This window comes from Anas platyrhynchos, chromosome 5 (genome assembly GCF_047663525.1).
Source record: "Anas platyrhynchos isolate ZD024472 breed Pekin duck chromosome 5, IASCAAS_PekinDuck_T2T, whole genome shotgun sequence".
NCBI classification, from domain to species: Eukaryota; Metazoa; Chordata; class Aves; order Anseriformes; family Anatidae; genus Anas; species Anas platyrhynchos.
In genome coordinates, this window is record NC_092591.1 from 24,749,473 (window position 1) to 24,775,109 (window position 25,637).

At 36.4% G+C, this 25,637-nt stretch overlaps 1 protein-coding gene across 5 annotated transcripts in view; it reads left to right on the top strand.

Annotated features, from left to right (window-relative positions):
- Positions 1–25,637, top strand: part of SEC23A (SEC23 homolog A, COPII coat complex component) — a 28,911-nt gene that overhangs the window by 169 nt on the left and 3,105 nt on the right. The window contains exons 2-22 of one of the 5 annotated variants that reach the window (XM_013101319.5): positions 215–382; positions 1,613–1,983; positions 2,506–2,558; positions 5,740–5,981; positions 7,254–7,311; positions 7,557–7,643; positions 8,267–8,503; positions 8,606–8,685; positions 9,393–9,537; positions 9,868–10,026; positions 10,817–10,932; positions 12,671–12,794; positions 13,906–13,986; positions 16,102–16,191; positions 17,214–17,320; positions 18,374–18,527; positions 19,334–19,411; positions 19,655–19,816; positions 21,402–21,488; positions 22,853–23,008; positions 23,602–23,667. In XM_013101319.5, the coding sequence (XP_012956773.1) occupies positions 5,761–5,981; positions 7,254–7,311; positions 7,557–7,643; positions 8,267–8,503; positions 8,606–8,685; positions 9,393–9,537; positions 9,868–10,026; positions 10,817–10,932; positions 12,671–12,794; positions 13,906–13,986; positions 16,102–16,191; positions 17,214–17,320; positions 18,374–18,527; positions 19,334–19,411; positions 19,655–19,816; positions 21,402–21,488; positions 22,853–23,008; positions 23,602–23,667 (2,208 nt within the window). In that variant the 5' untranslated portion in view covers positions 215–382; positions 1,613–1,983; positions 2,506–2,558; positions 5,740–5,760. Of the gene's footprint in view, positions 1–214; positions 383–1,612; positions 1,984–2,074; positions 2,233–2,255; positions 2,382–2,505; positions 2,559–5,739; positions 5,982–7,253; positions 7,312–7,556; positions 7,644–8,266; positions 8,504–8,605; positions 8,686–9,392; positions 9,538–9,867; positions 10,027–10,816; positions 10,933–12,670; positions 12,795–13,905; positions 13,987–16,101; positions 16,192–17,213; positions 17,321–18,373; positions 18,528–19,333; positions 19,412–19,654; positions 19,817–21,401; positions 21,489–22,852; positions 23,009–23,601; positions 23,668–25,637 lie in introns of those variants that run through there. The other 4 variants (XM_013101321.5, XM_027459629.3, XM_013101320.5 and 1 more) reach the window with 4 other exon arrangements.

Sequence of the window (25,637 nt, forward strand, 5' to 3'; positions counted from 1 at the left end):
AACTTTGGTAATATTCAGAACTTATTTCTTTTTATTTGTTGTGAAGTCAAGAACTATGAACAGAACAAAATGCCAGAGATACAAATGTATTTTAAATATACTTCCTGCATTAAGTTTTTTTTCTTTCTTTCTTTCTTTTTCTTTTCTTTTTTTTTTTTTTTTTCCTGGAACTTTTTATACTGTTTAAGCCAAATAACAATTTAAATTATTACAGATAGTCTTCCAAGATCAACAAAATTGTTACTTACAAGTTTTACCACAATGTTGATGCAATGGCTAGTCAATATGATTCACTGGAAGAAGAGAAAAAAGAAACTGGAATGGAACACTGTTTCTTCTCAGCTGCCTAGGCATTATTGAAGAATACTTTCCCAAAGAAAAGGTGAGTTGCCGTCAGTGGATATGCACTTCTGACTAAAAAATCTGACTCATAAACTAAAAAATCTTCGTTAAGAAAAATAAAATACTATTACTGTACAAACTAATAATGGGAGATAATATATTTTCTCAGAATGTGTATATACAGTATTAGGACCCAATTTTCTGCTCTATTTTATTGCCTCTCTTTACTTTTTTGTGGTTTGTGCCATCATGGCAGCTGCAAGACTTAAAGGTAATTTAAAACATTGGATTGAGTCACTATATAATGAAATTTAATTGCGCTAATGACTGATTAAAAATACGGTATACCTTTTATATGTACTCTAAATTTTCCAGTTCTTCCTTCTTCCCTTTTAAGAATTTTCAAATGTTTCAGCTGTCTCTTTTTTTCTTGTTGTTCTTAGACCTCCTAAAGTTCTGACTTTGGGAATTGTGTCTTTTCATTGAATTTTTCTGAAAACATTCAACACAGTACTTGATTACTCTTGAAATTAAAACACTGAATTACTTTCAGTGCATCTGTTTGAAAGTCATCCTGTTGTTATTGTTTTTCCAAACTGAGGAGGTTACATGTCCTTGGCGGTCTTCAGTTTATCAGTTTAATACTCCCACAGCTGGGAGTGAGATTCGAGGACGTGGAAATTTAAGTTTTAAGTTTTCTTAAAGTTTTATTTAAGAAAAGTTTCCTTTCAAGTTTTGCTTTTTTTTTTTTTTTTTTTTTTTTTTAATCTGCTCATGTTTCTAGGCTAAAGGGGATGGGCAAACAATATCAGAGATGGGAATGGCATAGAAATTCTACATAAAAATGTTTGACGTAATAAGTTAGGATAAAGATGTTTTAGTTGTTATTTGGTTGATGGCCATAGCATTTTCAGAGTCACAGTGAGGGAGGACATGGTGTATACAGGAGGATGTTTCTCAGTCCTCCCCCTTGTCTGTATCACTGGCACTAGGATTTCTCAGGAAAGACAGAAGCTGCTGTTTTAGCCTTTTGTGGCAGGCTTGTTTAAAAAGCCCTGAGACCTAGATATCACTGTAACTTGGGTTTTGTGGGGAAAAAATAAAAAAAAGACAGAGCCAAGTTAAGGCTACATGAAGCTTTCTGTGCAGATATTAAATAAACACATTCTATTTCTAAATATTTCAAAATGTCAGATAGAAATATTATCTCAGGATGAAAAACACCAGAAATATGTATATTTTTAATTAATAATTTATTTTTTTTCCTCAGGGAATCTGATAAAAAAACCCTTCCAGATTAAGAAGTTGACACAAACACATGGACAATGGGTGTCACGCAGAGTGAATTCAGGGACTCTCAGCAGCTCGGCTGGCTCAGTCCTGAGGATTTATGCCAGACCCTAGCAAAAAAAAAAGAAGACGAGCAAGGCGAGGTAACGGAGAGGTAGATCCACACGCAGGTGGAGGTGCGGACAGGAGGTGCCTCAGCCAGCCGGTGCCACGCGTGAAAGGGAGAGAAGGCGAAACTCCCTCTGGCGGATGGGTTCATGGATACAGCATTTCCCACACGCACTTCAGAGGAAGATCTTTAAAAGAAAGCTGCAAGCCGAATACTTGGAAAACAAGCAGCCCCTGAGGCCGGTAAGGCGCAGCACAGCCGGTGCGGGCTGACCACCACCCTCCCCGGGCTGCTGACCCGCTGCGGGCAGAGCCTGCCCGGCCCGGCCGGGCACAGCCCGGGGCTGGGGAGCGGCGGGGCTCAGCCCGCCCCCGTCACGGCCCGGCCCGCCGCTCTCTGCCCCTTGACGTGGCGGGGACCCTCCCGTCAGCCATGTTGGCTGCGTCGGCAGCGCTGCCGCGGCTGCGTGAGGGAGGCGGCCGGGACGCGGGGTGAGCGGGCACGGCGGGGCTGGGGCTGGAGCCGGGCGGTGGGAGCGGGGGCGCCTCTGTGGGGCTGGGGGGCACCCCCGGCCGGCTGCTGGGCCGGGAGCCCCCCGCCGTCCTCTGGGGAAGGGTCCCGGCACCCGCTGAGGTGGAAGGTGGGGGAAGACGCTGCCCGGGGACTGACTGTGGTGCCCTGAGAGACGGCTGAAGATACACAGACGTCGTGCTCAGGCTGACCCTGGTGCATTCGGATCTCTTTATTATTTTATTGTTTTTTAGGTGTGTTGTTATGTACTCAGATTGCTTTTAAAAAGCCGGACAGAATTGGGAAGGTAGGTTTGGCTGATGACCCTGTGTGAGTAAATATGTGACAACTAGATACTTACGTTGTCACTTTGACCACTTGTGGTTGCTTTCGATACGTATTAAATCATTCTCCTCATACAGACCTCTTGGAACTGGAATAGATTTGTATCTGAAGTGCTAATGGCTGTAGAGAGAAATGTTTTGGTTTTGTATGTGCTTCTAAGGATTAGTGGATATTATTTTGGTACTGGGACATGTTTATAAGCGGTGGGTAAAGGTGCTGAGCTTGAAGCAGGAGCATTTAGAATAACCTGTTTTGAAGAAACTGAATCATTAGTGTTTGTACTTCTAGAATAGCTATTTAAAATAATGTGATTTCAAAGTAAGGTATTTCAAAACTGTTCATCCATCTGTAGGGTAGTTTTATCCTTGCTGAGTGGTGTGTCAAGCATGTTTGATATGTATAGTGGTTAGAAAGTCCTAACTGCACTCTTGCATCCAGTCAGAGTAATTGCATCAATACTATTACTTACCTGAGAATGAAACCTTTATACTCAGCTTGTGACTTTTTATGCAATTCAGGTGTGGCTTCTTCAAGCCTGATACAGGGTGAACTTGCTGTGGTGCAGGAGTGGGAGGTAAATAGCCTCAGCAGCGGGAAGAAACAAGCCAGGAAGGACTGCTGGTCTCTGCTGGGTGTCTTATCCTGCAGCCCAGCTGGAGCAGCGACACCCCAACATAGAGCTTTTGCTGTTCAGCTGCTTTGAAAATCAGTTCTCTGTGGTTTTCTGAGGTGGGCAGTATGTGTTTTGTGATTCTCAGGCGGATGCAGCCTTTGTTAGGTAGATCAGGAGGGTTTGCTCTTCTGGTCTCATATCACACATCCTCACAGCTATCCCAGAAAATGTAAGATCAAATATATAAGTATTCATGGCTTTTGGAAAGGAAGAAAAGGATGGAAGAAAACGTGGAGGAAAACTTGATTTTTAGGAGGTTCTGCCTTCTGAATAGGTAATGCCTGTTAGAAAGTAACAGTATTTAACTCATTAAATCCAATAACTCTTTTCTCTCTATATATGTGTACTTCATTAGTCACTGCACAGTGGTGTTTGTACATTGCCCTTTGTGGTGCAGTGGCTGATTAGTAAAAATAACGTTCATGTAAAGCCATTTCAAATGTAGCTGGATTAACATGTGGAGAAAAGACTTCAAAGTCCAGCACAGGAATTGGGAATTCATGTTGGAGCTGGAGCTGGTGGACTTTGTAGCAGATTCATATGAAACTGCTGAAGTGGTCTCTTAAGTTGCAATTTTCTCAGTGGTTTTAGGAGATAATTTTAAAAGGAGAGATGATTCAGTTATTTGGCTTGTGCTTATAGCTAAGGCTGTTTCCTCATACGTAGTGTTGTACCACTATCCCATTTTTCAGGGATAATGTTCTTTCACCTGTTGCATAGAACAGTGATGGATTTTGATGTATTAGGAAACCTATTACATTCTGCATCTTTTTCAGATACCAGGCTGTCTTTTCTACCTTAGTGGAGTTATTTTCAATCTCTGATCCCTCTGTTCTAATTCTGGCTTCTGGGTATTACTCTCTCCTTGTTTTTGTTCAGTTTTGTTCCTTGCCTGATGGCCTTGCAGCTCTGTGAGTAACAGTGGTGGTGGAAAAGCTCCTGTGCACAAATGCTCTGGCATCCAGTGTTGTAGTACTGTGACACAGGGATCTTCTGCTAGCATCAGTGAGGTGACCTGCTCATGGAAGTGTTGACAGACAATATTATCATAATATTTCTGTTACAGCATGGAGACTAGTGGAAAACTACAAGAGAGGAGATACTTTGTAGTTAAGTTTGCCTGTTTGTTGCGTTTTGTAGCTTTTTGATTGCTCTTTGTATCTTTCATGACATGCTAACAGCTGATTAATTCCCTGTTGTTTTAACTGTGGAATGTAGGGTTTCTCTTTGTTTTATGGATGGCAATAATCTGTTTGGTTACAAGTCATCATTAGATTGAAGCTCTTAAGTTTTTAGATTGAAGTTTTACTTGATTTTTTTTTTTTTTTATTATCGTGGAAACTAAAGGTCCAATGGTCTAATGCCATTATATTGTTTTTGCAAAGAGAGCTAGGTCTTTAGAAGTGGAGAGTTTTACAGGAGTCTGCCACAGCTCGTGTAATTGCTGGGCTAAGCAGGTCAGCGTGCTTGTGATTCCTGATTTACATCCCCATGCAGGAGGATGCCTGCCTGTCTAAAGCTGTTCGTTAACTTAGTGCAGTCTAAATTGAGACCTAGGAGTATTTTCCCAGGCTGTCTGTTAGGTGGCTCATGTAGACTTTTAGAGTAAATTCTTAATGATTTGGTAGTGGAGGTTTAAATATAGTTGCTGGAAAAGAAACTGTACAACTTAAGTATCCTAAAATGTACCGTGAAACAAGCAGCAGAAATTCAGAGATGGTGTGAGTATAGCTGAGTTTTTTAAGGGGGTCACTTCTTGCTGGCCTCTGCATATGCTCACAGGTTCCTGTTGAACTTTTCAGATGTATCTCTGTTCCCCAGTGCTCCAGCTTGTGAGTTACTGTTGCTGAAAGTCTTGAATATCTTAGGCTGCTACCCAAAATGTTAGGTTTGAGTTCAAAAAATTGCTGAAGGCACATCTTGATAAATAATGTAGTGGGATATGGTACATGTACTTCTTGTAGAGCTATTTCCCAGCATTGCTACAGGAATGTACCCTTGTGGAGTATGATGTTTTTATTCCTTTATATTTACAAATGTGTTGCTTATTGAAAATGGCTATGTATGGTTATAAAATTCTTACAAAATTTGCTAAAGCAGGAAACAATGTAGTAACACTGAGTAGAAATACTTTTTTTGCTATTTGATTTCTAAAAGAAATTAGAGGAGTAGTTTGCAAGAATGAAAGATTCTTCAAGAATGAGTAGAATTAATAATTAAATGGATTAGCAAAAGGTCTAAAGCACTGTGTTTTTTTTTCCCCTATGTCTTTTTTATAGCATGTTAAAGTTCTGTATATTCTCTGCTCTGACCTACCCTAGAATTATTGCTTTAGTTATAACATTTCTTGCCCGTTTGTTGCTTAAATCAAGAACTGATCAAAAGATCACTGCCATCAAGTACATTCACTATTTAGTATTTGCAATGCTTGTATTTCCACATTCTGCTTATGGTTATCTTTTTATTTTAGTGCTAAACAGAGAAGCTGACCATGACAACCTTCCTGGAATTTATCCAGCAGAATGAGGACAGAGATGGAGTTAGATTCAGCTGGAATGTGTGGCCTTCAAGTCGTCTTGAAGCCACAAGAATGGTAGTCCCAGTGGCTGCCCTCTTCACACCACTGAAAGAGCGGCCAGACTTGCCTCCTATTCAGTATGAGCCAGTTTTGTGCAGTAGGACCACGTGTCGAGCTGTTCTGAATCCCTTATGGTAAACCTGATGTATTTATGTTATGTCAATATCTTTCCAATAACAAACCAATATTTAGAGTAGTGCCAGTTGAACTGTGCAAAAGATGCGGTTTGCTGGAGTTCAAATATTTCTCACATCTGTATACAGTTCAGACTTCTGGATGTGAAAATCTATAAGCATAAACTTTTAAGGTGTAACGTAATTTAAACATGGCTTTCACTTAACTAATTGTTTCAGTGTACTTCAGTACATTATTTTTTTCTGGAAATGTGCGTCTTGTGAGTTAGTATATTACTGTGTTTCACCTCCAGGAAATCACTTGGGTGAAAAGTTGTGCTATCTACTTGTAATTATTGGGCCCTGGTATAGTTTAATTTGCAAGTAAAATAAATGACGTTTGTTACTAACCTTAATTTGTAGACCCAAGCAGGTTGGGTGATTTAACTTACCAAAACAGAAGCTAAAATAAGATGTAATAGATAAATAAATAAATAAATACACCAGAAGCAGGCCTGAAAGAGGGTAAAATCAGAGTGTATCAGGCTAGCTAGTCTGCAGCCCCTAGAATTAGCATAGCTCATTTGATCTTAATAGAGCTGTGTGTGTTTACAGCATGCTTGGATTTATGGAAAGATGTAATGATAGGTTTAAAAACCTTTGCTATTTTAGACAGAAGATGCTTCCTGTCTCCTAGCAAGAAGTGTACCTCGAAAACATATAAAATTTTCTTTCCCATAAGATGTGAATAGGACTTCGTAAGATATCTGTATGGCATGAAGATACAAGTTGCATTTTTTAAAGCTATGTGAATGCAAACAAAGATGTAGCTGAAAGGGGCTCACCCTTTGGAAAAAAAATCTTTTTTGCACAAGGGAAATAGCTGTCAAGTTGGAACCTTTTTTATTAGGGCATAATATATATGCCCTAATATACAGCGGAGTCCCAGACTCTTAACGGGAATAAACTCAGAAAAGAGAAAAATGCAAAAACAGAGAGGCTTAGAATGATTTCCCTAACAACATGCAGAAAAGGTCTAATAAAAGTGCTGACTGCGTATTTGTAAATTTCTTACTTGCTCCCTTTTCTTGAAGATTGTCATTCCTCTCTAAAGACAACGATTTGCCTCATATGTGTGTAAGACTGAATTTTATTTTGAATTTTTAATGGGGGTATTCAGGAAGAAGCTTTTTCAAAGCCAGTATGTTTTTGAAAAATTAAATGTATTCTAAGGTCATTGGAGGAAAACAAATTTTTCATACAGTCTAAACTTTTCTTACTGTATTTTTACAGCCAAGTGGATTATCGAGCAAAACTCTGGGCTTGCAACTTCTGTTACCAGAGAAATCAGGTAAGAAAATGAAACATTCATTTTGTAAGGTAAAAGTGAAAAATTCTCATTTTTCAAATAATAGCTGTGAACTGAAATTGATAGTGATAACACAAGTATGTAACTATATCATCAGAGATGTCGTTAAAAAAAAATCTCAACGCAAACAATAGTGAGCTTCTTTTGTAGAGGCAAGTAGCCCATACATATGTTTTTGCTGAAGTTCTAATCTTCTGTTTATGCTTAATATTTGTTTTTATTTGCAGTTTCCTCCTACCTATGCTGGCATATCTGAAATGAATCAGCCGGCTGAACTTTTGCCTCAGTTCTCTAGCATTGAATATGTAGTACAGGTAAAGTCATTAAATAACATTTTTAATATTATCTATAAGCTAACTGTGTACAAAGTGGATTAATTTTGATTTTATTTCTTCACTGCATTTTAATGACTGAGTATATGTGCTTGTTAGTAGATTGAAAGTTTATGTCATCAATTGGAAATGGAAAACAAGTTTTTGTCAGAACACAAAGATGGCTAATAAGACTACTGTTTTTTTAAAAACAAACAAACAAAAAAAAAACCCACCAAAATCTGGTTTGTTTTAAAGACAATATTTCTTTTAGGTCTATTGCTTTCAGTTTCTTCTTAAACTAGGAGTTTAATTTGTGTTTGTGCTAAGGGTTTTCTTACTGCTGCTGCTATCTTGTACAATTTCAACACAAAGGGTTTTTTTTTTCGTAGTAAGCGTTTAGTTTTTGTGCAGAGTTTATTATGATTTGGATTTTGTTCCCCTTCAGCCTTGGATTCTGATTACTACTTGAGAGGGAGGAGGGAGGTAAATTAGATGGTACACTGGCATTATTGGTATGATTAAAATAACAAAACTTACATATTGTGTACTTTATTTGTTCATTTTTGATCCTGTAAATATTGCAAGATTTGTTTTTCATGTGATGATATTTTTATTTCTTACAGCGAGGTCCTCAGATGCCTTTGATATTTCTTTATGTTGTGGACACGTGCATGGAAGATGAAGACTTGCAAGCTCTGAAAGAATCCATGCAAATGTCGCTTAGTCTTCTGCCACCAACTGCATTAGTGGGTCTCATTACCTTCGGGCGAATGGTGCAGGTTCATGAGCTTGGCTGTGAAGGAATTTCCAAAAGTTATGTCTTCAGAGGAACAAAGGACCTTTCTGCAAAGCAGCTTCAGGTAACACACAAAAGCAAAGAAAAAGAAGTTATTGAGATGATGATGAACTTCAAATAGTCTGTGAACAGATTTTTTACTGAAATCTTATGTATTTGACTGCAGGAAATGCTAGGACTCACAAAAGTAGCTGTTTCACAAGTCGGCCGGGGTCCTCAAGTGCAACAGCCACCACCTTCTAACAGGTAATGTGCTTAAAACATTTAAAAACTCATCTTGGCTACACTGATTGGAGAATTTATGTTATGTGATAATGGAAAAAATCAACCAAGAGTTGAGCCTTCTGGTTGGTCACAAATTCACTTGGAAACCTGTGGCTGTAGCCTGTTTCTGTCCTGGCAGTTTGTACTGGGAAGAAAAGACAGTAGGTAGTGTGGTAGTCAAATTATCTAGATGACATTTTGGAAATGTTCTGTGTTACGTAGTTATTTACAGATCCATAGTAATCCTGTGTCCCTGTTGGTTGGTATGCTGGAAGGTGTTAATGGTTGCTTTAATGCCTGTCTTTTATGTCAATGTCCAGTTTTCTCTTTTGTTTTTCTGTATTCTGCTCCTCGCCCCTCCCCTGTTGTCTCTCAGCTGGAAATTGTCCGCTGATGTTTGATTCTCATGAGAGAAAGTCTTTTTGAGATTCTTAGGTGATTATCTGCTGTGTTCTTTTGGCTAGGCATGGTTCTTTCTGGATAGTGGCTACATTTCTAAGTCAGCAAATCTTTGTTTTACAAACTCTGTGTTGAAAACTGCATTTTCTTGGTGAAGCAGAGGCATTGCTCTGAATCCAGACTAGAATGTCTCATATTGTAATATGTGTCGTCTTTGTTGCAGGTGAGCAACTGGTATCGTTTTTATCTTAAAATTACAATCTAAATCAATGACATCTGTTTCTTTCCAGATTTTTGCAACCAGTGCAGAAGATTGATATGAATCTTACTGATCTTTTGGGTGAACTGCAGCGGGATCCTTGGCCCGTTCCACAAGGGAAAAGGCCCTTACGTTCTTCTGGAGTGGCTCTTTCTATAGCTGTAGGACTCCTTGAGGTAATAGCTTTAACTACAGTTGAGCTAATATGTAAATAGATATCTTGTGAAAAGCTGTCCCAGTCAATATGTAAAAACTATGGTAATCGATGCATATTAGATTTGTGTGATGATTCTGTTGAATATCATCCCACACATGCATAGCATATTGCAGGTGTTTAAATATACATTTTAATGAGGCAAGTTTGAGGCTGAATTAGTAAAGAATGTACGGTTCTGGAGGAAAAAAAATACAATTATTTTTAGAATCCTATTAGTGTGGTAAAGACCTGCATAGCTATTTTTTCAGTTCAAAAACTGATGGTTTCATTTGTCTGTTATTTCCTGCAGTGCACTTTCCCTAACACCGGCGCACGTATAATGATGTTCATTGGAGGACCAGCTACACAAGGACCTGGGATGGTTGTAGGGGATGAACTGAAGTTACCTATAAGATCCTGGCATGACATTGAAAAAGACAATGCTAAATATGTTAAAAAGGGCACGAAGGTAAGAGAAGATAATGGGTGATGTTTTATGTAGCTACTTTTAAGTAAACATTTGTTGCCTGGCACTGTAAGATACTGTTAGTAGTGGTAGCAAAGGTGGGAGTTGTGTGTTTTTGTCAAAATGTCTCTGGATGTCAACAGAAACTTCTCCAAAGATTTCAGTATATTGACTTAGAACTTTGTCCAGCTCTTATTAAAGTTCTTTGGAGTAGTTCCCTGATTTACATTGGAGCAGATTCATGTTACTAAATCTAGAGTGAGGCTGTCTGCTTCTAAGACAGCCTCAAGAGCATCTCTGTAGTTTCAAGGACAGTTAGTCAGTAGTGTTTAGGCCAATTCCACTTCATCCTAAAGGTACATTTGGGCAGGTGAACTTCATCCAAAATCTATTGAATTAATCTTGACTGATTATAATGAAAGCCAAATTATTACCTCAGTCATGGGCACCTGCCATTGTAAATGCTTGAGATTAGAGAGGTAAATTTAGATTCAAATCACAGAACTGGTCATTAATGCACAGTTGAAAATGAAAAAATCAAGGTCATTTTTTACTTTAAGTAGCAACGATTGGTCTTCTAGGGTGTGTCACATTCTCAGCCGGTCAGAAAATAAAACACAGATGTTGAAAATTCCAGACTAAAATTCAGGAAAAAAAAGTCTTTTATTAGAATATGATGCGAGTAAAGTCAGATAATGATGTTTTAGAAAAAATTGTGGAGTCTAGGATTTAATGTAAAGATGAGCGTTCACGTCATAAATTGCTATGAACTGTATTTTCATCTTGGATTTAGCATTTTGAAGCCCTGGCTAATCGGGCTGCAACAAATGGTCATGTTGTTGACATATATGCATGTGCATTGGATCAGACTGGTCTTCTGGAGATGAAGTGTTGTCCCAACTACACTGGGTATGTGCCTGTTCATTTTTAAGTAGCATATGAAGATGTTTTTACTTTTTTGAACTATTTAACAGGAAAACTTAGCAAAACCATCCTACTTTTTTTTTTTTTTTCCTCCAAACTCCGTTTTACTGTGACGGTTGCATTTGTGCTGAAATTTGTCACCATAATTGTGTGTTTATCAGCAGGCTTTGTACTGTTTTTCTTTTGTATGATCTTCTTGAGGCTTAAATAACGTGACTATCCTAAACGCTTTATCTGATGTACTGGTGTGTGTGTGTGTATGTAAGTCTTAGGTTTCAGTAAAGATAAGGACCTGTTATGCTTTTTCTTGCTGTTCAGAGTGGTACAAAACTCTGTGTTATTCCTTCTGTCTTGTTTATACCCTTCTTCTAGATACTGTTGCACATAACTTCAGCTGATGTCTCAGGTGATTATCAGGTTGCATAACTGATAAATCTTGGTGCTCCTGAATTTTGCTCATCTATCCAGTTCTGTGTTTTACACATGCTCTTATATTCCTCCAGCATGTCTTGCCATCTGTTCATTTTAATCTGATCAAAGCAATTCAAGTCTTTCTCCTGACCCACTCCTCTGTTTCCTGTCATTGTGGATGACACACTCTCCCTTTCTGTTATGCAGATCTACAGCCTGGGATAGCTTTTGACCATTGGTTGTATTCTAACCACCTCATTCATTTTGTAAATCCTGCAAATTCTTCTTCCATATTTTTTTTCCACACTGAGTTTCAGGCCAGCTTGACCATGCAAGCCAGTGCTGAATAGTTTCTTTTCAGTGCTGTATGTATAGCCTTCACATGGGAGTTTCCACTGTTCAGGAGCTCTATGTTGACTCTACCTGTACATATGACTTATTTTTTGCGTTGACTTTTCTGCATTAAATTCAAGCTATATTTTTCTGTATATTAGTGTAATTTTGCTCTTATTTTTTGCTCTTGTGACTTACCATACCCTGTTTCTGCTCTTACAGCAAAACTAGGCTTCATGTGTAGTTTGCCTATTCCTTCTATAGCTATTCCAATTTTCTATTTGGTTACGTTCTATCTACAGGGAGGGGTTTCTGATTCTGCCCATGTCTGTTGTCTTCCATCTTCAAGTAAGATGAAGAAAAATTTGTGAAAACTTCTTTAACTTCTTTCAGAGTTCTTTTGACCTATTAACAGATTTTAAGAATGTTATTCATTAATATTCTTGAATAATAGTAGTATCTCCCATTATTATTTCCTGAATGCAGTATATGATATTTCAGGATGAGCAGCAATCATTGCAATATCCACAGAAGACTGCTAAACATAAAAACAAATCATGCTTTTTAGGCATAGATTTAAGCCTGAATGAGTGCATATACAAAATAAAATGGTGTGGAAATATGTTCGGAATATTTAATGTTAGAATTAGGTAGCTGACTGCATGAGAAAGTTATGAGATATTTGTAGTGCTCAAGTCCAATGTAGTATTTTCCCAGTGAAAGATTTTATTATATATTATAATCACAGTGACCTTAATTTGCTGTTTGGATGAGAAGCTCACTTAAATTCATCCCTAACATTTAGCAGAGCGTTAACTTCATGATAGTCAAGAAGACAAAAACATACCTCACCATGAACTGTCCTTAGTTTTAGGCTTTAATAGAAATAAGCTATATAAATCCTAAGTGAAAATAGATGAGTTATCATGCAATTAGTTTGCACATAAGTTCTTGTTTTTTGTTTTATGTTTTTGTCTAGAGGCTACATGGTAATGGGAGACTCTTTCAATACATCTTTATTCAAACAGACCTTTCAGAGAGTATTCACAAAAGATATGCAAGGACAATTTAAAATGGGATTTGGTGGCACATTAGAAATAAAGGTAAGGATAAAAAATGCAACGTGTTAGGGAAATACTGGCGTAGAATGGCTGTGAACTTCAGAATCTGTCCTTTAAGGAATTTTTAGGAACACAATTAAGAGATTACTTATGGTTGGCTTGGACACAGCTGTTACTACCTCGTTACCTCTTTGCAGTTTCATGATTCTGTAAATGTGAGTTAGATAAAACGTTAATTCCTTTTTACCCTGCATTCAGTGACAGCTGAAAGGAAGACTGAACTAAAATTAATCTATGTTAGAAACTCACAGTGCTATGTGCTTAGATTTTGGTATCAATAGTGAGCATTTCTTGGATTAGATCCAGGTTCTTTATATAGTGCAGGAAAACTTTCTTTTAATTTTCCATCCTTATCAGAATCCATTTGGGCACTTCAACAATGTTCATTTTTATCTTCTCTCTTGGGAGAAGGTTAGAACTGAATGTGCTCTAGGTTGAGATGTAGGCTGCCGTTATCTTTCTTGTATTGCAACAGTGCCTTGTAGAAGAATATGGGACTATTTTCTTGTTCAGCAAAAGCCCGTTTAATTTTTAACTACCTGGACAAATAATAAAATTCTTTTTCATATGAGTGTTATTGTGAAATTTGTTGGATGATCCTGGGAAATGTGGTAACAGAGCCTTGGTTATAGAGGAATGTTCAAACAGGAAAATTGCACTGGAAGAATGTAAATAAGTGGATTTTGTTTTAAGATATATATGTTTAGAAGATCCACACGTTCTGTGTATTAATTCACTGTGGGATATGTACAGGCTTATCCTACAAGTCTCAAGTTTTAATCTCTTTTGAATACTGTAATGACTTTGCTAGAAAATGAACATTATGCGTTTTAGGTTCTCAGAGAACTTCTGTTATTTATAAGCATATATTTTAATATACATTCATGCTGTTATTTCATGTTAAAGCAAACATACGTAATTCAGTGTTCAGTGTGAGCACGTGAAAAATTTCTCTAAATGTATCAAGCGTTATGTGTATAATCTTTTCTAAAGGTATAAAAAGTCTGACATGCATTGAGGTTTTTAATTAATTAATGTAAATCTGAGTTCTTAGTGTGGCATATTAATGTATGTTTTTCTTTAAAATTTGAAGACTTCAAGAGAAGTAAAGATTTCTGGAGCTATTGGGCCCTGTGTCTCTCTCAATTCTAAAGGACCTTGTGTCTCAGAAAACGTAAGTGAATTTTGCTGAAATTGAAGGTAATGTTCCATTATGGACAAGTCGGATTTAGGACTTTTAGATCTGAGGAGAGAGAGGCTGAGCTTCTTCCATAAGTGGAATAAATTGTGTTCATGTTTTAGAATTTTAAATTAAATGCACTCAAGGGCTGCTCTCTGGGTAAGCTCATGTTCACTGCTAGATTAGATTTGAGTTGTATTAGACCTTGCAGGTCCCTTGTTACTTGGTTAAGTTTGGCAGTTGATTGGTTGCTTTAAAAAGGGTATGGATAAGCTGTTACAGCAGGAACCAAATAAAAAGTGAGTGATTTTATTGTTAAAATGAAAGCTTATCCTTTTATCCAAACAGAGAGCCATAAAATATTTTCTTAAGAAAGACTGAGAGAACAGGAGGAGACAAGTATGGGAACATCCCCTTTATCTTACTCCCCACTCCTATTTATATTGCTATGTCACCAAATATTCATTTAATGAATTGCTCGGAGTATCCAGCTATTACAGGCTCCTGAAGTAACTCCCCTAAATTTACAACAGACTTAAATAATCACTTATTTTCTTATCAAATAATATTATTGCAGTTTAGTTGTATATTTGATTAGCAATTAAAAAAAAATCCTACAAGTAAACAGATGTCTTAAATTTCAAAAGTCTCAGTTTTTGTTCCTAAAAGTCTCTGCGTAATAGAACACTTGACAGTGTGCAAGTGCTTACAAGTGGCCTACTCTCAAGCATTTTTCATAGCTGATTTTTTTTCTTGTATTTATGGTTACATCTTCTTGAATTTAAAAATCTCAATATAATTAACCATTTTTTCTCTCAGTGGTCTGGCACAGATTTTCTTGCATCATCCTCTGAATGATTGTGTATGTTGCAGTAAAAGTTATAATGCCTCCCCAAAGCGATTCCAAAGTCCTCCCCAAAGTACATCTCAATATTTAAACCACATACTTAAATTATAGGGGGTAATAGAAAATTTAATTGTGAATTTGTATGTGTTGCTTTGCAGTTACATCATAATTAATGTCTATTTCAAAAACCTTGTGTTGAAGTTATCTGAATTAATATTTAGAGGTGAAGTGTATGAATAAAATATAAGTATATGCAGCTCATTTAAGATTGTAACTGGACAACTGATTTAGCCGTAATACTTTGAGTACAAGCACAGTGATAACTGTTGACAATGTAATTTTCCTTGAATGTATATTTTGTTTATTTTTGATTGTTCGCATATGAATGACTGATTTGGCTTTCTAAAATTGGTTTCTCTGGATGTTTGTATTGTTTTGATGACAAAAAGGAAATGTCATTTCAAATAGGTCACTATGTATACAGATACCCCATTAGTTACTAGAGACTATGTGACTATATACTTAAAATGTAAACTACCTACTACAAGTTCATGATGGTGTGTATTGGAAATGGTGTTTCACTTGAGCACATTTTTTGTTGTTAATGTTGTAATTTAAAGTGATTCACTAAATGGAAAGCTGCCATTTTTTTTTTTTAAATATAAAATACAAATCCTGTTTCAGCCAAGTAATAAGAAAATAATAACCATGAATGAGCCGTTCAGTCTCTCTGATCTCTACCATAACGGAAGCTGAAGCAGAGATGTAAGAATTCCTGAAATACATGCTGCTTTCAGAAAAACAAATTAACCTTCTTTCTTCTCAAATCTTTGTATGATTGTAAGATGATACATATCACTCTTTTTAATTCTTTCAAAATATATAAAATATTTAAAGGTTGTTGATTTTACTGGGGGTTGTCACATACTTTCAGGACAGCCTTGATGTACAAGTATTTCTCCTTGTTTTAGGATTTTTATCAGATACACTCTTAAAGTTTCTTTCAGCATAGATATCTCTGCCTTGCTTAATCCTCAATTCCCAGCACAAGCGCTCTATGATTTTCTTGCTTCTGACAATTTTCCCATTCTCTCTCTCTCCACTGTTGCAAGTGTTCTCTTTGTCTGAGAAGATGGCAGAATGAGCAGGGAGGAAACTTGTGACAGAACAGTTGTAAAACATCACCTGTAATAGCCAGATGCTGTGGTGTAAACACAACAATAATTCTGTTTTACAAAGTATTATCTAAAATCTATTTACAGGAGATTGGAACAGGAGGTACGTGTCAGTGGAAGATTTGTGGACTTAATCCTACTACAACACTTGCACTTTACTTTGAGGTGGTCAACCAGGTATTACATGTTTGTCTACTTCTCTTGTAAGCACAATAATTAGATTTTTATGTGACTTCTGAAGCCTATGAGTAGGGTTTTTTTGTCATTCTATCAACCACAGCAGCAGGGATACAACTGATGTTGCTATTCTGTGTTGCTGATAATCCAAGACCAAATCTTTCTTTTCAGAGTATTATTTAATGAAATATGTCAGTTGGAACATATGAAAGTACTGTAATCCATTTATTTTAAAGTATTTTTCAATATTTCTCTAGTGTTTCAGTTACAAAGTAATTGTTCCATAATGTTACATTTTAATTAAGCTTTTATTGCTCAATTTGTAAGTAAAGTAAGTAAAGATTGTCCCTGATGTGTTTCAGTGAAGCCATACAGTCAGGTTTCCTCTCTCCCATGGGGGTTACTGGGAAACAGGATAAAAAACAGGACAAGAAAATGTACTGTTCCCTTCTAGTATTGTCCCTTCTTCCAAATGTTTGCAGCTAGGGAAGTAGTATGTTGATTGTGATCTCCATATATTTAGTATACCCTATTGTGTACTTTATTGGAAGGGTGTAGGTTTTAAAACTTCAGCTTACCTTAGCCAATTCTTACTTTGCTTTTCATATATTTATTTTAGTCTTATTTATTACTAACTCTCAAACTGGTCTGGTCATGGTATGTCATATTTGATTTCAGCTGTCCTTATTTGAAATTACTTACCTTGTTGACAGTATACAGACCTGCATTTCTACTGATTGATAGACTTTTGAAGTTTCAGTTTACACCTGGATCCCAATGTACAAGTTTTGATGTTGCTTTACGGAAATAATTTGTCAATTTTTTAGAATACTATCAATTTTGTTGTCAGTCAACTGACAACAGCATCAGTCAACTCATAACATCAGTCAACTCATATACAGAATTTCAGCTGCCTTTTGTTAAGATCTTTATCATTTTATAATAATTTATTTATCAATTTTCAAATTATGCTGCAAGATCTTTAAAGTCTCCTCCATGTATTTTTTTCCTTCCACTCTTAGCACAATGCTCCAATTCCTCAAGGAGGACGTGGTGCAATCCAGTTTGTGACTCAGTACCAGCATTCCAGTGGACAGAGACGTATCAGAGTGACCACAGTTGCCAGAAAGTATGTTTTTTTTTTTTTTTTCCTGTGATGAATCATATCTGAAAAAGAGGATACGTGTTTGCCTTTTAATCTTTAGATTTTATAAACAGTCGACTGTTTCGATTATGTAGTGCCATAGGTGGTGAAGGTATGATCATACCTTCGGGACAATCGCCTGTATTGTTCTGTGGGCTGTTTATTTTCCAAGAGCTTGCAGTGGCTGTGTAATTGTGCTATGGGAGAGCTCTGGAGTAATCCAAATGATTTGGGGTAACATGAAGAGGAAACATTGGGTGAAATTCTGTGGCCTAAACTGAGGAAATGGTTAGACTGAAGGAATGATAAATGTCACCTCATACCTTAGTTTGTGAGTGCTAGTTGCAGTTCAGGGGCTTTGAATATACCTGTTCTTCTGTGTGAATTTACCTGTTCTTTACCTGCAGCTTCCTTGAGTCAATTTACTTAATTTTGGAAAGTGATCTTTAATATTATAGAGGCATTTTGCAATGTCAAATGATGTTCCCTGTAAGATGAAGGAGATTATTAATTGGTAATTTGTTGGAAAACTCAGTTTATTAAAAAGCAATACCCTTGATGTTAACAGGAGTATCACATTAATGTTCATTGTATTAGCAAAATCATCTTAATGAAAGGTAAAAGAACAGAGAAACAGTACACCTTGTAAACTGAGAAGAACAAAAAGTAGATTCCAGAACACGTATACAAGAAAGCTGTTAGTGTGGAAATGTGTGATTAGCTTTGCAGTGTTTTCTGTAACTTAACTTTTTATAATTTGTCAATTTTTCAATACAATAACTGTTTTATAATTGGCATTACTTTCTCTCCCATAGCATTTCTGCAGATAAGGGACATCTCTAGTTTAAATAAAAAAATAAAAAATAAAAAAAATAACTGAGAACTGCTCATTGATACTTGGTGGATTTTTGAAGATACAGCATCAGTTTACACGTTAAACTGCTAACACTTTTCATTGCCTTAATTTTGAAGGGATATTTTGAAGATGGTCAGCTTTCCTTTCATTGTGATGCAAATATATGTATTTTAATTTTGCAGCTGGGCAGATGCACAGACACAGATTCAAAACATTGCAGCATCTTTTGACCAGGAGGCTGCTGCAATTCTCATGGCTAGATTGGCAGTGTATAGAGCAGAAACAGAAGAGGGACCTGACGTTCTTAGATGGCTGGACAGACAACTTATACGACTGGTAAAAAGGACTCAATTAAAATAATTAAATTGGTTTCTCATCTCTAGACAATATAATTCTTAAATGACTAGTGTTCAGTGGTTGTTTCTTAAAAGTAGGACTGGGGCTGGGAGGGGCAGTGGGACTGAATGCTACATTTCCCCAAGAGTTAACTGAGAGTTTCTATTTTAAATGATGCAATAACATCTCTGGTTTTAGTCCATTTATTAATATTCCTCAGTCATCAGCAGCTGGTCACTGCCAGCAACTGAGGGAAAAGCTAGCATGACACTAGCAGCAATTAAAGTTTTCTGTACTTTCTGGTGCCTCTAGTGATATTGTACATTAAGTATTTTAAGCAAAAAACAAAACAACAAAAAACCAACCCCTCCCCCCAAAACCAAACCAACCAAACCAAACAAAACCAACCAACCAAACAAAAAAACACTAGAAAACCATTTATTTATTTTCAAAAGTTCAATTATTTTTTTAAATGGTAGTTATTATAACTAAGTTATTAATAAATAATTAGTTGCTTTTTATTAATAAGTTATTAGTTTAATTTCCAACATTCTTCAGGGGTGTTTAATCATCTAACTCTCCTTGATGATTTAAATAAAAAACAGAAAAAAAAAGATTAAAGCTTCATGTGCAAGGAAATCACTGCTTGATAAGAAAAGAACTGATGTCTTTTTTTTTTTGCCAGGTTTCCTTACAAAGTGTAGGCACCTCAAATCATATGTCTATTAAAAACCAAAAGCTTACAATAATGGCATGATCAAGCTACTGTGTTTCTTAGCTTAGATACATTTTTCTTTTTACTCCAGTGTCAGAAATTCGGAGAGTATCACAAGGATGATCCAAGCTCTTTCAGATTTTCAGAAACCTTTTCACTTTACCCACAGGTGAGTAGAAAGAAGGTCCTGGTCATGGGCAACCTGCTCTAGGTGTCCCTGCTTGAGCAGAGGGTTGGACCAGGGGATTTCTAGAGGTTCCTGCCAGCCTTAACCATTCTGTGTATCAGTGACTTGGAATTCAAATTTACTGTGGTACTTGGAATTCAAATGTACTTTGTTTTGTGGGAAAAAAAAAACTCCTTGTACATCTGTATTTTGTGAATGTTCACATACATTATTTTTGTTTTGCAGTTCATGTTTCACTTGAGAAGATCTCCTTTCTTACAAGTTTTTAATAACAGTCCAGATGAGAGCTCGTACTATCGTCACCACTTTATGCGTCAAGATCTAACCCAGTCACTTATCATGGTTCAGCCAATTCTCTATGCCTACTCCTTCAATGGACCACCAGAGGTATCCATTATATGTAGTTTAAAAGATCCTGTTTTGAGAGAGATGTGTTGTCCTTATTGTTATACATGTTATAAAATGTATTGTTTTACAATTTATTACTTGAGAAACAATATTGATTTTATAAAGAACAAACTATGAACGAGGTATATCTAACACTTCTGATGTAGCAGTCTTTAGAGTATAAGTCATTTTGTTAAGAGATCATGTTTTATACTAAGGGATAATTTTTTCGTCAGTTTTTGAGGGCAGTTCTTGTTTTTGTGGTGCCAGAATGTAAACATCGACAAAAATCTTTTTATTTCAAAATGTAGTTTTACAGTAGATTTTGAAAGAAGAGTTGTTTAATTTGAAATGTATAAAACTCTCTCCACCTTAATTCTCTCATCCAAAGCTTCTAATTTTGATGTGGCTACCAGATTTGGTACAGAACCTCCCAATTGACTGTATCACGGCATATTCTGCATAAACCTAAAATAAAAAGATGATCTTTAAAGAAACTTGTGAAAGAAGGGTAAGATAGGAGACAACAAAAGTAGTCGGGTAGTAGTAGTCAAGTGAGAAGAAACTGTGAGACAGTAAAAATAAACACAGTAGATAAGGATCTTGACAGGCTGGGACTCCAACTTTTGTTAGGATTTTTTTTTAGACTATGTTGTGCAGGTGAAGACTTTGAATAGTGGCATATAAATTAAAGTATTGAGATGGTTTATGAAGAAATACTCAGAAGTGTGAGATCATTCTCCCATGTATAAATAAAAGTTACTCACATGGGTGATGCAAAAAGGAAGCATGATCAAGCTCCCACTTGATTAAAGGGGTAGCTGACTCCTCAGTGTACAATATGTAATAAATCTATTTTTTCTTTTTGTTGGAATAATGAATATTTTTGTTGTGCCTAATATGATTGATACAACTGAATCACATGGTATTGATTCAATAAAGTCATATAATGCCAACATAGTAACACAGCCCTTAAGAACATGGATTAAAACCTTCAGATGCTAAATCAGATCTCATAAACCATCAATATTTACTGTATATAGCATTGGAAGATACATGTATGTATACACAGTAATAATAGCTGCAAAGACGAGACTAAAAACAAAAAGCCAAAATCTACCCCCAATTCCATATGTGAATAACCACTGAAAATTTACACACTGAAATATCATTAAAGTTAATGGCATTGCATGGGCAAACGTGGAGATACTTAAGACTAGTAAAATGCTTAATAATGAGAGAAGTCTCAGTTTATGAATTCTGTTTTTATTACTTTAATGAAGTTATATATTCAGAATCAAGGTGGATAACTTTACAATGAGATTGTGTGGGTTGCAGATGTGTAACATGAAAATGAGCAAATAGGGAGCTTTAGTAAGTGATTGAAAAGGTTCCTAAGATTAGTGGAGGACTTGTTAGTGTTAGGTCAGAGGTTGGACTCGACGATCTAGAGGTCTCGAGGTCTCTTCCAACCTAGAAATTCTGTGATTCTGTGATTCAGTGACTTACTCATAGAGCTTGTAATGCCATCTGATTGCTCAGTTTTGCATCAGTTGGTAATTTGTTATTTATTTTTAAATCTTAGCCTGTTCTTCTGGATAGCAGCAGCATTTTACCAGATCGCATTCTTCTTATGGACACCTTTTTCCAGATCCTTATTTATCACGGAGAGGTAAGATTAGTCACTTTTACATAAATATTCCTTTTTCTGTAGGAGTGCTAAATTGTGCAAGTCAAGCCCCAGTTTTAAAGCACTTCAATGCTTGACTTCATCTGTGAAGTACCAAAATCATCATTATTGTTTGTAGTTTGGTGGTCTGCCAATGTGCCTGTATGTGGATACCTGGCATTACTTGCTGTTTTGGTCTAGTCCTGTTTCTTGTGACAGGTTTAAGGTGAATTCAGTATGCAGATTATTTGTTCTAGATCAATATTTTTCAAGCTTTTGAGAATGTTACTTCTCCCTATCCCTGCTTTTTCACTTACTTTACACCTCTGAAGTATTCAGTGATAAGGAGACAGAACGCCGTGTTTTAGGGACTCCCTTCATCTGTGCTGTCCTAGAGGAATGAAATTGCTCCTGGCAGCTGAGTAGATACACATTCCCTAGTAACATAGCTGTACTTCTTAAAATAGTAACTAAACTTCAACACTTTTTAGGTAGAAAAATGTTCTTTGCATTTTTGTAAGATAGTGTCAGAAAACAGCAAGTGTTTCTTTCCCTCAGGTGAGCTGCTCCCTGAGGGAAGGGGAACTAGAAGCTGAGCACGATCACACGGCAGGCTGAGGCCTTACCAGTGAGGTCCTGGCCCCACAGTTCCTAAGCAAGGCAGCAGAGCAAATTGCGGACAATAGCAAGGTTCAGCCATCACGCCAGATCATCACAAGTTGATGGGCATGAGACAGGTCAGAGTTCAGGCCAGGAAGTCAAGTCCCCAAGCAGGAGTCTGGATAAGTGGGGTACCTGGCCAGGTACAGGCACGGCTGCAGTGTAGTTTAGTTAGGAGCCAGGAGTAAGAGCCTTACCTTAAAACAGCTGCCAAGCAGATTAGGGGAACCCCTAGAGATTCCCTCCAAGTTTTCCTTAATAACAGCTGAGTTAATCTTGAGCAGCCAGTTTTACTGCTAAAAGGTTGGGAGGCTGCACTACAGGCCATGAAAGATAAATATCAGTATAAATATTTATTTCTTATGTGTCATAGATATACATATTAGAGAACTATAAATAATACCACGTCCTCATGGAGTAAGTGCTTAGTGTACAAAGAATGGAGAAAAAAAAAAAAAAGGAAGTATAGATAGACCACATGTTTTTAGAGTTTTAAAAAAATAAAAGAACTAGTAGTATATTATTTGCACACCTTATTAGAGCCAATATTTATTGAGGCTTTTAAAAAAATGACCTTATATACTTTTAAGGCAGAAAGCAATAAGCAATGGAATAGAGGCCAGCAATGGCACATTCTCTGAAGAACCCTGTTTATTCTCTAAGAAAGATTGGTGAATCAGTTCTAAACTTCCTCCTCTTATTCCTAGACCATAGCTCAGTGGAGGAAATCAGGTTACCAAGATATGCCAGAATATGAAAACTTTCATCATTTACTTCAAGCTCCAATAGATGACGCCCAAGAAATTCTTCACTCGAGATTTCCAATGCCCAGATATATTGATACAGAGCATGGAGGAAGCCAGGTATAGTAAAGTGTATATTATATAATCTAGAAAGTGATGTGTTAATAATGTTTTTATTTTTTTATTTTTTATAGCAGGCATGCATTTTTCTGCTAATAATACGTATACATTGCAAATGAACATCTGAAATTTTAAAACTATCAAAGCCAGATATTAAATATCTTTTCATCTAATTTGTGAATCCTGTTATTTTGTACTGGTTTTGCCATACTGTCTTAGACTCTCAGATTCCTTGTGTAATATGTGTAGGAGAAAAAATACTACTTGTGAGGGTCTTTGGATTAATAACAGAAGTATTCTTTGAGTTATTTTTGATACTTTTAATTAATATTTTATTGAAGTTCAGATTTGTTTAGCTAGTGCTTAGAAAAAGAAAAATTATTTCCTGCTGCTTTGAGAAGCTGTTAGCAATTCTGCAATATGGTGGAATTGGAATCCGGAGAATGACTTTTATTAAGAGGCTACTTGCTCTTCTAGCTAGGCTAGGCTTGCGCTTGTTTTTATTGACAGATAAGAACTGGTATGTGTAAGAAATGTTTGCTTGAAAAGATTAATCTATTGCCTGTGCTTTTTTTTTTTTTTTTTTTTTAAAGGCTCGTTTCCTGCTCTCGAAAGTAAATCCCTCTCAGACTCATAACAATATGTATGCATGGGGACAGGTAAGTATGAATCTGCTGATGAAGCTTGTAGACATAATTTGATGTTCCTTCTCCATATTTCAGAAATCAAGTGAGACATTGCTTACATAGTAGTAATAATGCCAAGTTTTCAAACTGAAAGAAAGTGCAGTTACGGCCTAATGCCACCAGATTTCCGAAGAAGAAAGGATTTCATTTCTTCACACACAAATGATCTGTTTTTCTCTTTTAAGCTTTTGTTAGGCTACCTTCATGTCCAGCCATCTTTCTTAGATATGGTCCTTAGAATGAGGGCGCTTACCACAAATGAAGACTGAAGAACTTTTTTGCAGTAGAAGAAATAAATTTCGAACTTATTTTTAAGAACTGAAAAATACACCAGTACCTACGTACTGACATTTCCTAGAATTTGTGTGGACCGGTTGACCAGGCTTTTCAGATTTTTGTCTCGGGGAAGAAAGTTACATATAAGCTCAAAAAATTAAACTTTCTATGGCAGCTTGTGTTCTTAAATGTTGCATCCCATTTCATGTACTCCTTCCAAATTTAGCTTTTATAGTGGGAAGAGAAACACTGCTGTGGGTGAATACTGGTGCAGTGTCATTTTCTCATGAAAATATAATGGCATCAAACAGTTGGATCTACGTATTAGCTGCACTTTTAAAGTATTTTTGTAAAGGGCATACAGTGTTCAAGTCATGAATAAAAGGGCTCTGCAGCAATTCTATGGCAGTGATTTTTGTCAGTTCAGTTTTATCAGGGTACATTTTCATAGAAATGTATTGGTTCTAATGAAACTTCTGGTGCGATAGAGCACTAAGATCCAGAGTGAAAATGCTTGAAAACCTTGCCAGGTCACGGACAGCCCCATTTAAAACTCTTTTGCCTTCAAAGATGATAATGTAGCCAGCAATCTGTTGCTCTTTGTGTACCTACCACAACAGACACACAAACCATGTAGTTTGAAAGGTTTTTGCCTGTTCCCTGAAAATTTCTGAAGTTTAATTATTGAGCAAATGAAATGGTATTCCAAATATAAATGCAAATTCAAAATAATTACTGATCTCTAAGAAAACTGTTTATGCTGGACAAGTCTCAGTGAGACTTTTAGAAGCATATTAGAAAAAGCAGGTTTCCCTTTAATGTTGGAAATAATGCAGTTCAGGCTAACATAAAGAATTGTGTGTTAATCTCCCCAGAGGCATTGTAATGTGTTTTCTACATAATAACCTGCTGCTTTTATTTTATTTTATTTTTTTTGAAGAAAGATGAGCTAAGTAAAAATCAATGAGAAATGAAAAATGTAACTGCTGGGAGAAAATTTTAAAACGAGTTGGCTTTGCTCTTATTTTTGTCCTGAGCTTCCTGAATTATTTCATGTAGTTTTATGTGTTCTGCTCATAACTGTCTACAGAAAAAATATGTTAGTCCCCATTCACCTGAAGAGGGCACTCACATGCTATTGAAACCATGTTTCAGGAGGTGATGAATTGACTAGTTTAGTTTATAATATTGTAAGTAAAGATTTTTTTTTTAAGCTTTAGCAGATGGATGCCTTATATGATATTTAAACCATTTTCAGAAAATAATGGTAAACTAATTTCATACAGCTCTATTTTGTTTACTCTGAAAGTGTGTATTGATCAGTCTTTGAAAATGCAGTTGAAATTTTCAGATTATATTGGATATGGCATTTATTTGAGCATACCTTTATTTTCAGCTCTATTTTTTTTCCCTTTAATCTTTGTGTCGGTAACTATGGGGAATTTTTAATTTGAAGTGAAAGAGGAGGTCAGTGGCACAAATCTTACAGATGCCCAGCTAGCTGTCACTAAATCGCTATTAATTACATTTAAATTCTCACTATATGCCTTAGCTGAAATTTTTAAATGAACAGAAAACTAACTTTAAAGTTATCTGTGTGAAATCAAAGCTAATTTTTCTGCCTTTCAGACTCGTACATTGTACAGTGAGCCCTTGCTGGTTTTCTT